The sequence below is a fragment of the Astyanax mexicanus genome, chromosome 2, assembly GCF_023375975.1.
Source record: "Astyanax mexicanus isolate ESR-SI-001 chromosome 2, AstMex3_surface, whole genome shotgun sequence".
NCBI classification, from domain to species: domain Eukaryota; kingdom Metazoa; phylum Chordata; class Actinopteri; order Characiformes; family Acestrorhamphidae; genus Astyanax; species Astyanax mexicanus.
In genome coordinates, this window is record NC_064409.1 from 1651945 (window position 1) to 1666226 (window position 14282).

At 34.7% G+C, this 14282-nt stretch overlaps 1 protein-coding gene across 5 annotated transcripts in view; it reads left to right on the top strand.

Moving 5' to 3' along the window:
* Positions 1-14282, top strand: part of cacna1c (calcium channel, voltage-dependent, L type, alpha 1C subunit) — a 326406-nt gene that overhangs the window by 277087 nt on the left and 35037 nt on the right. For 3 of the 5 annotated variants that reach the window (XM_049473023.1, XM_049473038.1, XM_049473045.1), the window contains 8 exons: positions 105-192; positions 1546-1653; positions 2268-2320; positions 2413-2559; positions 3516-3717; positions 4761-4919; positions 5461-5571; positions 10187-10270. In XM_049473023.1, the coding sequence (XP_049328980.1) occupies positions 105-192; positions 1546-1653; positions 2268-2320; positions 2413-2559; positions 3516-3717; positions 4761-4919; positions 5461-5571; positions 10187-10270 (952 nt within the window). Of the gene's footprint in view, positions 1-104; positions 193-1545; positions 1654-2267; positions 2321-2412; positions 2560-3515; positions 3718-4760; positions 4920-5460; positions 5572-10186; positions 10271-10941; positions 11026-14282 lie in introns of all 5 variants that reach the window. The other 2 variants (XM_049473030.1, XM_049473052.1) reach the window with 1 other exon arrangement.

Here is a 14282-nt window from a genome sequence, read left to right on the forward strand (position 1 = left end):
ATAGGCGTTCTTTGATAGTGCGTCTTATAATACGGTGCGCCTTATAGTCCGAAAAATACGGTATTCCACTGTGTGAAACTGATCCTCTGTTCTCTGCTCTGCAGGTCGAGTGCCATTAATGTAGTGAAGATTTTGAGAGTTCTCAGAGTCCTCAGACCCCTGAGGGCCATCAACAGAGCCAAGGGCCTCAAAGTGAGTCTTCACAGATCTCTGTCCTGCGTTTTTGTCTCATGGCGAGCGTACTTTTTCATCATTTTTGGCCAATTTTGAGACTATTTTTGGGATGGGCTGAGTTTGAAGTTAAACCTCTATTGCAAACCTACCTTATTTATTTTATTCATTATATTGAAAATTATGTTACATGGCATATTTACATCCAGTACATTGAGGCGTACATATGAGTGATATGAGTCATTAACAAAAAATATATATACAATATAAATTAAGAGACTACTTAAAATTGATGGGCAAAAGAAAGATGGATGATCACAAGCCATCAAACCAGATAAAGCTTTTGCTAAAGATCAAGTAGACAAGCCAGAAGGCTACTGAAAGACCAAAAAAAACATTTTTTGGCCTAAATAAAAAGCGTTATAGTTGGATAAATTAAAACACTGCATTCCAGCATAAGAACATTATTCCATCTGTGAAACATGATGTTGGTAGTTTCATGGTGTGGGACTGTTTTGCTGCATCTGGATCAGGATGGCTTGTCATAATTGATGGAACAATGAATTCTAAAGGAAAATCTGTTCAGTTTGAGATATCTGTTCATGAACTTAATCTCAAAAGAAGGTGGGTCATGCAGCAGGACGATGACCCTAAGCACAACACAAGTCATTCACTGCTGTATACAGTATTATACAGTTTATGACCTGATCTGGCAAATTATTTTTATTCACATAGGCAATGTCTATTCTGATAATAGAGGTAAAACACAAACATACAGGTCTGGAAAAAAATGAGAGAACACTTAAAAATGATGAGTTTCTTTGATTTTACCAAATTAAAAAAAGCTCTGGAATATAATCAAGAGGAAGATGGATGATCACAAGCCATCAAACCACCAAACTGAACTGCTTGAATTTTTACACCAGGAGTAAAGCAGCATAAAGTTATCCAAAAGCAGTGTGTAAGACTGGTGGAGGAGAACATGATGCCAAGATGCATGAAAAAAACTGTGATTAAAAACCAGGATTATTCCACCAAAATTGATTATTTCTGAACTCTTAAAACTTTATGAATATGAACTTGTTTTCTTTGCATTATTTGAGGTCTGAAAGCTCTGCATCTTTTTGTTATTTCAGCTATTTTTCATTTTCTGTAAATAAATGCTCTAAATAAGAATATTTTTATTTGTAATTTGGGAGAAATGTTGTCTGTAGTTTATAGAATAAAACAACAATGTTCATTTTACTCAAACATAAACCTATAAATAGTAAAATCAGAGAAACTGATTCAGAAACTGAAGTGATCTCTTCATGTTTTACAGAGCTGTATATTAATGTGTGTAACTGGTGTGTATGTGTTTCTCTGAATCTGCAGCATGTAGTTCAGTGTGTGTTTGTGGCTATTCGCACCATCGGGAACATCGTCATCGTCACCACCCTGCTGCAGTTCATGTTTGCGTGTATTGGAGTGCAACTCTTTAAGGTAAGAGCACACACACACACACACACACACACACACTTTTGGTCTTTGGTCTGATATCCTCACAACTAGGTCTGTCACAATAAGAATTTTTAGTGGACAGTATGTATATTCCCAAACTGTATTGCAATAAATGATATTTTCGTCATTTTGCTGAGTGGTTCCCAAGCTGCTGCCACTATGATCGGGAGATTTCTGGTTCGAATCCTGGTCATCCAGCCATTGCCATCAGCTGCCAGAGCCCCGAGAGAGTACCACAGTTGGCCTTGCTCTCTCTGGGTGGGTACAGTACAGTAGATGGCGTTCTCTCTTTCCCCTCATCACTTCTAGGGTGATGTGGATCAGCACAAGGCTGCGTCTGTGAGCTGATGTATCAGAACCACCGAGTCTCTGTGCTTTCCTCCAAGTGTTAGCGCTGTGATGCTACTCGGCAAAAAGTTCAAAAAGAGGCGGAGTCTGACTTTACATGTGTCGGAGGAGGAGTGTGCTAGTCTTCTTTACCCTCCAGGTGTTGGAGCCTCACTAGTGATAGGGTGGACATAGTGGGACAAATGGCCAGATACATTGTGAGAAAATCCATAATATCATTATCTTTGTCTTTGTATTTTATTTTTCAGGGCAAATTCTTCTACTGCACAGACTCTTCCAAACAGACGCAGACAGAATGCAGGTACAGTAACTAAAAATACTTTCTAATAATTTCTGATTCTGATTTTTGATTCTGATACATATTAAATGCTGTGTGTGTGTGTGTGTTAACAGGGGGACGTATATACTATATAAAGACGGTAACGTTGGGAAGCCGGAGAGAGCTCAGAGAAGCTGGGAGAACAGTGACTTCAATTTCGATGATGTTTTACAAGGAATGATGGCTTTATTTGCTGTGTCCACTTTTGAGGGATGGCCAGGGTACGCCTCAAACATACACATTACATTATTAATATATCCGATGCTAATAAAAAAAAAAACACACAGAAAATATATGTTAATGAAAAATAGGATGTAAAGAAATTGTAGATAGAAAATGTGCTGAATAAGATGTAGAATAAGAAGTAGAATAGTTAAAATAGTTTGTTCTTACAGTATTTAATGGCTATTTAAGTTGAAGACAAAGGTAACCTGAGTAAATGCAAAAAGCAGCTATATAAAAAGTAGAAAAAATGGACTATGAATTCTGATCCTGAAAGAAAAGATCTGCCCATTCGTTTCAGACCTTAAGCTTAGCTGTACTTGGGTTTTGCAGCAGGACAATGACCCAAAGCACACAAACAAGTCCACTTCTAAATGGCTAAAATAAAAACTAAATGAAGGGTTTGGAGTGTAGTGATAATTGTGATGCTGTGGGTGATCTTAAACAGGACTTTTATGCTGGCAAATCCTCCAATGTGTCTGAATTAAAACATTTCTTTAAAAGAGGTTAAACAAAATTCATTGTGAAAGACTCTTGGCAAGTTATCTGTAAAGCTTTGTTTTAGTCTAAAAACTGCTTTTTATATCTGAAAAATATCTGCATGTAAGTATGACAAAAAAAGCAAAAAAAAGATAGAAATCTGTACCCTAAAAATACATTTTTACAGCACTGCATATTGTAATCCACTTTTAAAATTTTAGATATATTGTATTGTATAAAAAATTCATAAAGAATAGATTATAATGAATTAGAACAGCCCACAAATTACTTATTTTGGGGTAATAAAATATCTGCTTTTATTTGTAAGTTGTCATTTTGGAGTTTTTCAGGTTTTAAGCAACAGTGATTATATTAAATAAGTTGTTAAGGTTTTCATTTTTAACTAAAAAAAACATCGTAGTGAATCTTTTTTATCAGTGTGATTTTAACTCTTTTATCTGTATCTTCCCCTCAGGCTACTGTACAGAGCCATTGACTCCCATGCTGAAGACGTTGGCCCCATCTACAACTACCGAGTGGTCATCTCCATCTTCTTCATCATCTACATCATCATCATCGCCTTTTTCATGATGAACATCTTCGTAGGTTTCGTCATCGTCACCTTCCAGGAGCAAGGAGAGCAAGAGTACAAGAACTGCGAGCTGGACAAGAACCAGGTACAGATGAGCATCATCACAAGACAACAGCATGCAAATAATAACTAGATTTTGGATGTGCATTTAAATAATAGTAATTTTTTGCATGTGCATTTAAATAGTAACTATTTTTTGTGTGTGCATTTAAATAATAGCTATTTTTGTGGATATACGTTTAAATAATAACAAATTTTTGGATGTGCATGTAGATAATATCTATTTTCTGGATATGCATTTAAAAATAGCTTTTTTTATGTGCAATTAAATAATAGCTATTTTTTGGGATGTGCATTTAAATAATAGCTTGTTTTGTGGATGTGCATTTAAATAATATCAGATTTTTGGATGCGCATTTAAATAATAGCCATTTTTGTGGATATGCATTTAAATAATAGCTATTTTTGTGCATGTGCAATTGAATAATAGCTATTTTTTGCATGTGCATTTAAATAATAGTGATTTTTCACATGTGCATTTAAAAAATAGCAATTTTTTCAATGTGCATTTAAATAATAGCATTTTTTTGGAGGTGCATTTAAATAATATCAGATTTTTGGATGTGCATTTGAATAATAGCTATTTTTTGAATGTGCATTTAAGTTATCGCTTTTTTCTGTATGCACATTTAAATAATAGCATTTTTTTTTTGATGTGCACTTAAACAACAGTGATTTTTCACATGTGCATTTGAATAATAGCTATTTTTGGATGTGTTGTAAGACATTTTTTGATGCATGACCACAAAGGAAACCTAATTTACAAGGCAACAAGGTAATGCAGGCACGAGTGCTCATCAAGTAATGGACTGAACGGATGGGAAAAAAGTCAATTTAGTCAATTGTATTAAAATTTACATTTTCAAAAATCTGACAGAACTAAAAAAATAATATTTTGAAGTGTATTAATGATGGTCAGTGTGTTTCTATAATGAAGTATATTGGTTTGTATATATTTAAGGGTATATTTGTCTTTATTTGTCTTTATTTTAATGAAAAATCTGAATCTGAATCTGAATTCTAACTATGTGTGCTTGTATATGTTTTTGTGATGTTAACGTTATACAGCGGCAGTGTGTAGAGTACGCCCTGAAGGCGCGGCCGCTGCGCAGGTACATTCCTAAAAACCCGTATCAGTATAAGGTGTGGTACGTGGTTAACTCCACCTACTTTGAGTACCTGATGTTCACCCTGATCCTCCTCAACACCATCTGCCTGGCAATGCAGGTCAGTATCTATAAAAGCGATTGTATACTTCTAAGTTGGTCCCATTTCTCTTTTGTACCCTTACCCCTTGTTTTTAAATGTGTAACTATTAAGATCAACCTTAAATAGTGCAACAGACAGCAGAGGCTGCAGCATTTAAGGTGGAATGGAAAAATAAAATTAAATAAAAGCTAAAAAAAAGCTAATTTCAATTCCACATAACAGAGGAATTAAGAAAAAGACAAGCCTTAAAATGATATAAATAGATAGATAGATAGATAGATAGATAGATAGATAGATAGATAGATAGATAGATAGATAGATAGATAGATAGATAGAATCAAGAGGAAGAAATTGAACTGCTTGAATTTTTGCATCAGGAGTAAAGCAGCATAAAGTTATCCAAAAGCAGTGTGTAAGACTGGTGGAGGAGAACATGATGCCAAAATGCATAAAAACTGTGATTAAAAACCAGAGTTATTCCAGCAGATCTGTGTATATTTAATTTACATGAGGAAAACATATGTAAAAGTATGTATTGTGTGTTTTTATATTTTTACAGCACCATGGTCAGTCCCCGTCCTTCAACAAAGCCATGAACATCCTCAACATGCTCTTCACCGGTCTTTTCACTGTGGAGATGATCCTCAAACTCATTGCCTTCAAGCCCAGGGTACGATCTGCTCCCTATTCATTCAACACTTCCTCACTGTAGTCTTTATAAAACTGTAGTTTATGAGAAGTTTCTTATTAGAAAGGGTTGCCTCTTAAACACTAATTTCACTGTTTATATTTATTTCTTCCTGTATTGAAATAATAGTATTAAGCTCTATCTGGATGGGATTAGTTTCTCAGGGGGTTCTGGGGTAATTTTGTCTTTTATGGAGGTTTTTATCCTCTGTGATTTTATTCTCGTCCAGAACGATCATGTATGTGTTTTATTTCTCAGACGAGATAAAAAATTACATTCTGAATTATCTACTGTTTTTCTTTGAACTCTTTTTCGTGCTCCTCCGGTAATTTTAGTCCTGTCCGGACGCACATCTCTGAGTTTCGTCTCCTCCCCTTTAATAAAATAGATATTTGTCCACTGCCGCACACCGTAATTACACTTTGGGCTCGCCACGGTTTTCACGGAGATCCACGTAAAAAAAAAAAAACACAACAGCGAGTGGAAAGGGAGGAGCTACTGAACACCACGATGATGTCATGTGACCGAGAAAAACTAAAGCCTAAAAACTCACTGATCCTCCTGTTTTTACGATTACATTATGGATGCAGGAGTTTTATCAGTAGTGTGAGTAGAAGTGTGAAATATTTTTTAGTCGTCCCCCTGAGAAAATAATCCCGTCCAGACAGAGCTTAAGCAGAGTAGCCCTGCACTCTTTCTTGCTCTCTTTCTCACTCTATTTTTCCGTATTCAGTATTCAAACAAACACTGTAGGATTAGAGCAGCTCTGAATAGATCTATCTCTCTTATTAAACAAAGGATACTTTGTTAACACTTTCTATAAATATCTCTATAAACATACTCAAAAAAAAAAAAACATCTCTATAAACATACTCAAAACACATTATAATGCATTCATAAAGCATTATAAACATGTTTATGAATGTTTATTAAAATGTATTGCACAATATAGCCATGTTTATTAAGCATTATGCTGTGTTTATAAGGTATATGCCAGTACCAATAATCTCAACAAATCTGCATTAATAAAGCACGCTATAATAAACCACTCATTAATTACAATTACCGTATTTGTCGTACTATAAGCAGCACTTAAAATCCTTACATTTTCCCAAAAATATCAGAGCTCCTTATAATCCGGTGCTCCTTATGTATGAATTCTATCAGTCAGGTATTAGGGAGCAGTAAAGCCACTCTGCTGAAGTACAGAGTTAAACAGGAGTTTCAGTAAAGTTCTCCAGCTTCGAGAATAGCATTGGCATTAGCATTAGCCGCTAATCATGCTAATTACTAACTCTTTAGCTGTTTAGAGGCGAGTATATTGGCCAGTAGCCTGCCCCTAACTCTGGCTAGCAGTGCTGGAGCAGCATTAGCATTGTCCGCTAAACACATATCTGGTAACCATGCTAAACACCAGCTCTTTTGTGTAGATTAGAAATCTGTGTAGATTAAAATCCAGCACTTGTTTGGCTGTAATCACAATTCATAATGCATAATAATAAAAATTATAAAAATGATATAACTGTGTATTTTTTATAATGACTTATAAATGCATTATAATGCATTATGAGTATGTTTTCTGTAAATAGCCTAATAGACATGACATTTATGGAAAGTGTTACCGATATTTTTTTCCTTTTTTTTTTGTATTTTGTTTTCAAATATTATTATTTTATGTAGAATTTCATGTTCTCTATTTGAGATAAATGTTTTTTATAAGATAAAAGTTAAATTAGAATCAATAATACAATCCTATAGACATTTGCCATACCACAAAACAAATACCAATACGGTATACAGTGTATTTTTTATATTTTATAAGTTATTGCTTTTTTAGAAATGAATACTGTATATCATACATCTGATGTAGTCAGAGTGCTAGCCAGGATTAGCAGCAGGCTACAGTCTGATATACTCGCCTCTGAATGGCGCAAGAGCTAGCACTTAGCATTGTTAGCGGCTAATGCTAATGATGCTCCAGCAGTGCTAGCCAGAGTTAGGAGCAGGCTACAGTCTGATACACTTGCCTTTGAATGGCGCAAGAGCTAGCACTTAGCATTGTTAGCCGCTAATACCTATGCTGCTCCAGCTGTGCTAGCCAGGGTTAGGAGCAGGCTACAGTCCGATATACTCGGCTCTGAGTGGCACAAGAGCTAGCACTTAGCATTGTTCGCTGCTAATGCTAATGATGCTCCAGCAGTGCTAGCCAGGGTTAGCAGTAGGCTACAGTCTGATACACTCGCCTCTGAATGGCGCAAGAGCTAGCACTTAGCATTGTTAGCAGCTAATGCTAACGATTGATTTCTCACTATTTTCAGTGTAACTCATAATACTAATATAAAAATATTTCTGGAGATAAAACTCCAGAGTTTTTAGGCTTTTAGGCCAAATATTGTCCTAAATACTGGCCCACTTCAGTATGCCTGGGAACAGAGTGTCACAGAAGCATGATATAGAGTATTAATTTCTAAAAAAGCAATGACTTATAAAATATAAAATGCACTGAAATATTTTTATTCTCTCTTATAGATCTAATAGTCTCACAGCACACACTCATGTACATGCAGATTATATTAGGATTATGATTTACAGTGAAAATAGTGAGAAATCAATCGTGAAAACTAATTTTGCTTGTTTTCTGTAGTATTTTTGTGCCTAATCTGTGCATGAGAGACACACCTCAGTGTTGTGTGTTCTGTTTAACGACTGATATTTCAGGTACTGTATCTTCTGGACACAGAGGGATTAATCCTTATCATCTCCAGCTGCTCTGCACTGAGTTTCAGCTTTACAGAGTTTTGACAGGGTTGTTATTTTAAATGGCTTGCTATTTAAAATGGCACGATAACAACATAATCTGTCTTTTTAAAGATTTTAAAGGACTTTTAGTTCATGTAGAATCTCTCTCTCGCTCTCTCTTTCACAGAGCTGTGTAGGTTTCCCTGGATTAAACTCATTTTTATGGCACTGTGGCATGTTCTACAGCTGTTTTACTCAGTTAATCTACTTAATGCAGTTTTTAATTTTACAATTTAATGACTTAAATCATCCTTTTATCAAGATTTTGCAGTGAAAGCTTAAATACTAAAATTCTCACAACACTAGACAGCACTGATGTGTTTTTACTGAGTGAGAGACTTTGGACATGATGGTGGAACTGAAGAATAACAGTGAAATCACTTAAATCTGAGATAAAGAGTGGATGTGAAATTGTTTTTTGTTTTTTAAATCAGATTACTATAATATAGGATAGAATGGGGCACAGCCTGAAATACAGCTCTGGAAAAAAATAAGAGAGCTATTAAAAATGATGAGTTTATTTGATTTTACCAAATTGAAAGCCTCTGGAATATAATCAAGAGGAAGATGGATGATCACAAACCATCAAACCACCAAACTGAACTGCTTGAATTTTTGCACCAGGAGTAAAGCAGCATAAAGTTATCCAAAAGCAGTGTGTAAGACTGGTGGAGGAGAACATGATGCAAAGATGCATGAAAAAAAAACTGTGATTAAAAACAGGATTATTCCACCAAATACTGATTTCTAAACTCTTATAACTTAATATGAATACAAACTTGTTTTCTTTGCATCTGTATCATTTTCTAATTTTCAAATAAATGCTCTAAATGAGAATATTTTTATTTGGAATTTGGGAGAAATGTTGTCTGTAGTTTATAGAATAAAACAACAATGTTCATTTTACTTAAATATTTATACAGTGTGTCACAGAACAGAGTACAGCTCTCACATTTCTGCAGATATTTAGGTTTATCTTTTTTTTAATGGGAAACACTGACAAAATTTGACACAATAAAAAAGTAGTCTGTGTGCAGCTTAGCTTATATAAGAGTGTACATTTATTCTTCCTTCAAAATAACTCAATATACAACCATTAGTTTCTACCCGAAACTAAAGTGATTACACCCCTAAGAGACCACACCCCTAAATGTCCAAATTGAGCACTGCTCGTCATTTTCTCTCTCATACTGATCACTGAAAGTTCCAACATGGCACCTCATGGCAAAGAACTCTCTGAGGATCTTAAAAGCCGGATTGTTGTGCTATATGAAGATGGCTAACATCCTGAAACTGAGCTGCAGCACAATGGCCAAGATCATTGTGTTAAAGCGTCATTTTGTCAGTGTTTTCCAGTTAAAAAACTTAAATATCTGCAGACATTTAAGGGGTGTACTTAATTTTTGTGAGACACTCTACCTATTAATAGCAAAATCAGAGAAACTGATTCAGAAGAGTGGTCTCTTATTTTTTCATTTCCAGAGCTGCATACGTCTACCTGCAGAGTAATGAGTGTCAATACTTTTCACATCCTTGTTTTTAGGTACAGCTTATTAAAAAAATAGCATTGTTAGGTGATGCCCTGCTTTCTCCTACAGTAATTCTATCAGGTTGTGTGCGTGTGAATTTTTAGTTTTTTTTATTTAAAGGATATTTTTGATATTTTTGAGGATAAGCTCAGTCCCACAGTGTTAGAGGCTAGAGGAGAGTGGTAGGTATGCAGTTTTGCTAATGCTAATGCTAATGCTAATGCTAATGTTTGATGCTGCCTGTCTAACTACCCCTTCGTCCTGTATAGGGTTACTTTAGTGACCCGTGGAATGTTTTTGACTTCCTCATCGTAATTGGCAGCATTATAGACGTCATTCTGAGTGAAATAAACGTAAGTACACTGCCATCATCTCTTCTATCTCTCTCTCTCTCTCTCTCTCTCTCTCTCTTTCTCTTTTACCTCTTCTATCTCTTCTATTCCCCTTCCTTCCATGTCCTGCTGCTGTGTTTCCTCTTGGAGTTCCACCTCTCCTGAAGGCAAGACTGGAACTGTGCTTCTGTGTGTTGTTCTGGATGATGGTGTAGACCAATCAGAAGAGCTGGTAGGGGGTTTAGAAAGAAAGAGAGAGCCCAAAAGAGAGAGAGAAAGAAAGAGAGAGAGAAGGAGAGCGAGAGCAAGCCATATAACATATTTTTTTCACTGTCTGACTAACCTAAACTAACCAAAGAGACTCATGTGTTCTTTTCAGTGCAGTTTTGACTGTTGATGTTCTTTTCTCATCAGAAAGCATGACCTCCCGCAGGTCCTCTCCTCCTCCGCCATGTCTCGGATTCTATTGTTTTTTCCTTTTCCTCTTTTTCTTTTCCTCCCCACTTCCTCTCCACACCTGTCCCTTGGTTCTATGATTTCCCCCATTTGTGTTCTGAAGAAGTCGATGTTCATATGTAACTGTTTCTTTTCTTATTTTTTCTCCTCTCTCTTTGTTTTCTTCTTGTTTTTCGTTTCTTTTCATCCTCCTCTTCCTCCTCCTCCTCCTCCTCCTCCTCCCCACCCAAATGCAGCATTATTTTGTCGATGCATGGAATACATTTGACGCTCTCATAGTAGTGGGTAGCGTTGTTGACATAGCTATCACAGAGGTTAACGTAAGTAGTCTATCTCTCAGCCTGCCTGCCTGCACACAACACCTCTCTCTCTCTTCCCCCCAAAGAACTATAGAGATTAAGATAATGCATTTTTAATTTTATTTAATTACATTTTTAATCCTGGTTTTCTTTAGTTTTCTACCCCTTATTTTAAAAACCTTCACCGTTTAAGTTCCACTTGCAAACATGAGCATGCGAAGACTGTATAGCAAGAACGGCTGGAAATATTTTCTGACATTTCTGACAAATGTGAAATAAAAAAATTACTAAAAACAAAAAATAGAAATTCTACATCATTATTTTAAAGGTAAGAAATTGTACAAATATGTTATAATAGTGTTTGGATTGGAAAATTGGTAAAAAAAAAAAATATTGAGAAGCAATATCAAAGCTGTTAAAAACTGTATTTTAAATATATGTTTGGATCTCTTCTTACAGCCATAAATACTCTAAATACTGTAAATTCTCTTTTAAACTTGATTAATGTGTGTGATTAAATTGTGACAAATGCTTGCCCATTTTAATGATCTAAATTAATAACAACATCGTTTTTCAGTATATTATAAATCTATATACACTACTGTTCAAAATTTGGAATCACTTTCTTTTGTTAAATAAAGCAGCATAGTGACAGATAAAATAAATCAATAAATGAATATAAATTATACTAATTTGAAAGGTTTATATATATTACAGATATATTTACAGATAATCAGTAGGAAGCTGAACATTTAAAAATAAGAAACGTCCGATGGAACCAGAGCTGTGAATTCCAAAAAAATAAATGTGTGATGTTATGATGAAATAATATCCAATAAAATCTAAAATATTGACAGTATTGGGAGTTTTTATCTAACAAATAGTTTTATACTATAGTTTAGACTTTAGCATTAGGCTACCACCACCAAGCTTAACAGTTGGCTTCAGTGTTCAGCTCACCTATAGTTCTCCAGACATTTTCTTTGTCAGGGTGTTTAGCTACATTTTTATTATATAAAGTAATAAAAACTAACATAAGGTTAGTTGGCCAATTAAAAAACGTTTTTGTAAAATTTAGTGACACTGAAACAATATAACCTGGAGTGTGTATATATTTGATGTTCTATGTATAATTTTAATCATGGAATTTCACATTTATGTACCAATTTCTGCATAAATCATCCAATAAAGATCACTCCAAGAAAAAGGCACGTAACAGTGTAATAGTCAGCGACGTCTCAAAGAACCCCAAGGTAACTTCTAAGCAACTGAAGGCCTCTCTAACACATTGAAAATCAGATGTTTCGGGTCATATCTATACAGAAACATAGAAATTCTAAAAACTTCTAAAGGCTTCACAAACTTTGAAGCACCACTGTATATGTACTATTGATTACAACATCTACATCAAGTAGCTTTTGATTGGAGTATTCATGTAAACCTGTTTTGCGTGATTAATTACATAAAATAATCTACATAAATATGAATATGGTTTCAAGTTTCAATATTTAAAAAAAAGTGATTCCAGACTTTTGAATGGTAGTGTGTTTTTTTAAAAAAATATATATGCATATGAAGAGATTTAATCCAAAATGGATAAGTTTTACTTAACAAAAGCTGTAAATACATATCATCGCTGTCCAATGAAAAACAAGTATCCCCAAAACTATGGAAGAACAACGGAAGTCAATGTAAAAAGAGTTTATTTCAGGTCATTTTTAAGTATTTCTATTGGTCCATTCATCAAGATTTTTTTTAGTACAGTTTAATGGAATTATTGGAACAGTTTGTCTGTTGAAAATATTTAGTAAAACTAAAAACAAAAAAGACAAAAATGGAGATACCTGTTTTTATTAGAAAGCGAGGATATGTTTCTATGTCTTCACATGCAAAAAAAAATGCATTTTGGGTCCCTTCATATATATATATATATCTTTTTAAATATAATGCTAATAATAAATGTACAAATATCTAAGTAATATACATTTTATTGAATTTTATTTATTTAAGATTATTTATTTAAGATTATTTATATTATATTCACGTTTATACCTATAATCAGACAGATGATGTTGATATATAAAGTGTGGACTGTCAGAAGTATCTCCTCTATTCTGCTATACAGGAACCCTGTCTGCACTGATCTAACGTTTTTTATTTTTTGGTTTGAGATTTCCTCCTTACCTCCATTTTTGTTTTCATTTCATGTTTAATCAGAAGGCATGGCCTTGATCTCAGCATTGTGTTTGGACTGTCTTTCGTTTTTCCTTTTTAAAAAATAGAGAAATTTTCCCTTTGCACTTTTCCATGAAGCTCGATCTACTAGTCCCAGTAACAACAATCCATTCAGTCCGATTCCTGAAGACTTGATCCCAGTCAGCCCCCCCTTTAAACTCAATCAGCTCATCTGCTCATTCGGCTCTCCTTCAGCAAGAGCATTAGATTATTCCTCTCTGATAATCTGAAGCACTAATCCCAGAATACTCCCCGTAAACCTCCAGCCCGCAGAGCCTCCTAAAACAGGCCTGCTGTTTGCGTCTGAATTGATTTAGAGTTGGAAGAAGGTGAGAAGGTCATGTTTGCCAGCTCTTGTCTTGTTGACGATGCCACACTGCATCCTCTCCTCTGAATGCCTTTTCTCCTGTCTGTCTGTCTGTCTGTCTGTTCCGCACTTTTACTCTCTTATCTGTGTCTTATCTGCTCTGTCTCTTCTCTATTCTTTATCCAGTGCTCTCGTTGACTTGATTATTTAATGCTGGATAGTGCTGCTCCCTGACGGAAAACCTGTTACTGGAATATCGCATATTAATACTAGAACTCAGAATCATTTATTCATTTGCAGATTCTTCACCTACAGTGGCTTGTGAAAGTACAAGTGCATCTCAAAAAATTCTTAGACTTACTTAGACTTACTTTATTGTGATTCAGTTTTATACTAGTAGTGCACAAAGCAAGGAAATTCCGTTGCAACGGCCAAGTAGTTAGGAGAAACAACAAGTAACAGTAATACTTTATATATGTATTATATATTAGTATATACAACTATATATACATTCATCATATATACACTGTACTATATGCCTGCAACGCATAATCATATATTGCATATATAGAGCCAAAACACTAATATTGAACAAGTATTATTTTTCTAGTGTTTAAAAGCTGTTTTTGAACCTGGACATCCCACATCGAAGACTGCAGAACCTCCTTCCAAATATATTAACAAATTAATATATTTTAGGCATTATTTCTTTTATTGTTTATGATTATGGCTTGCA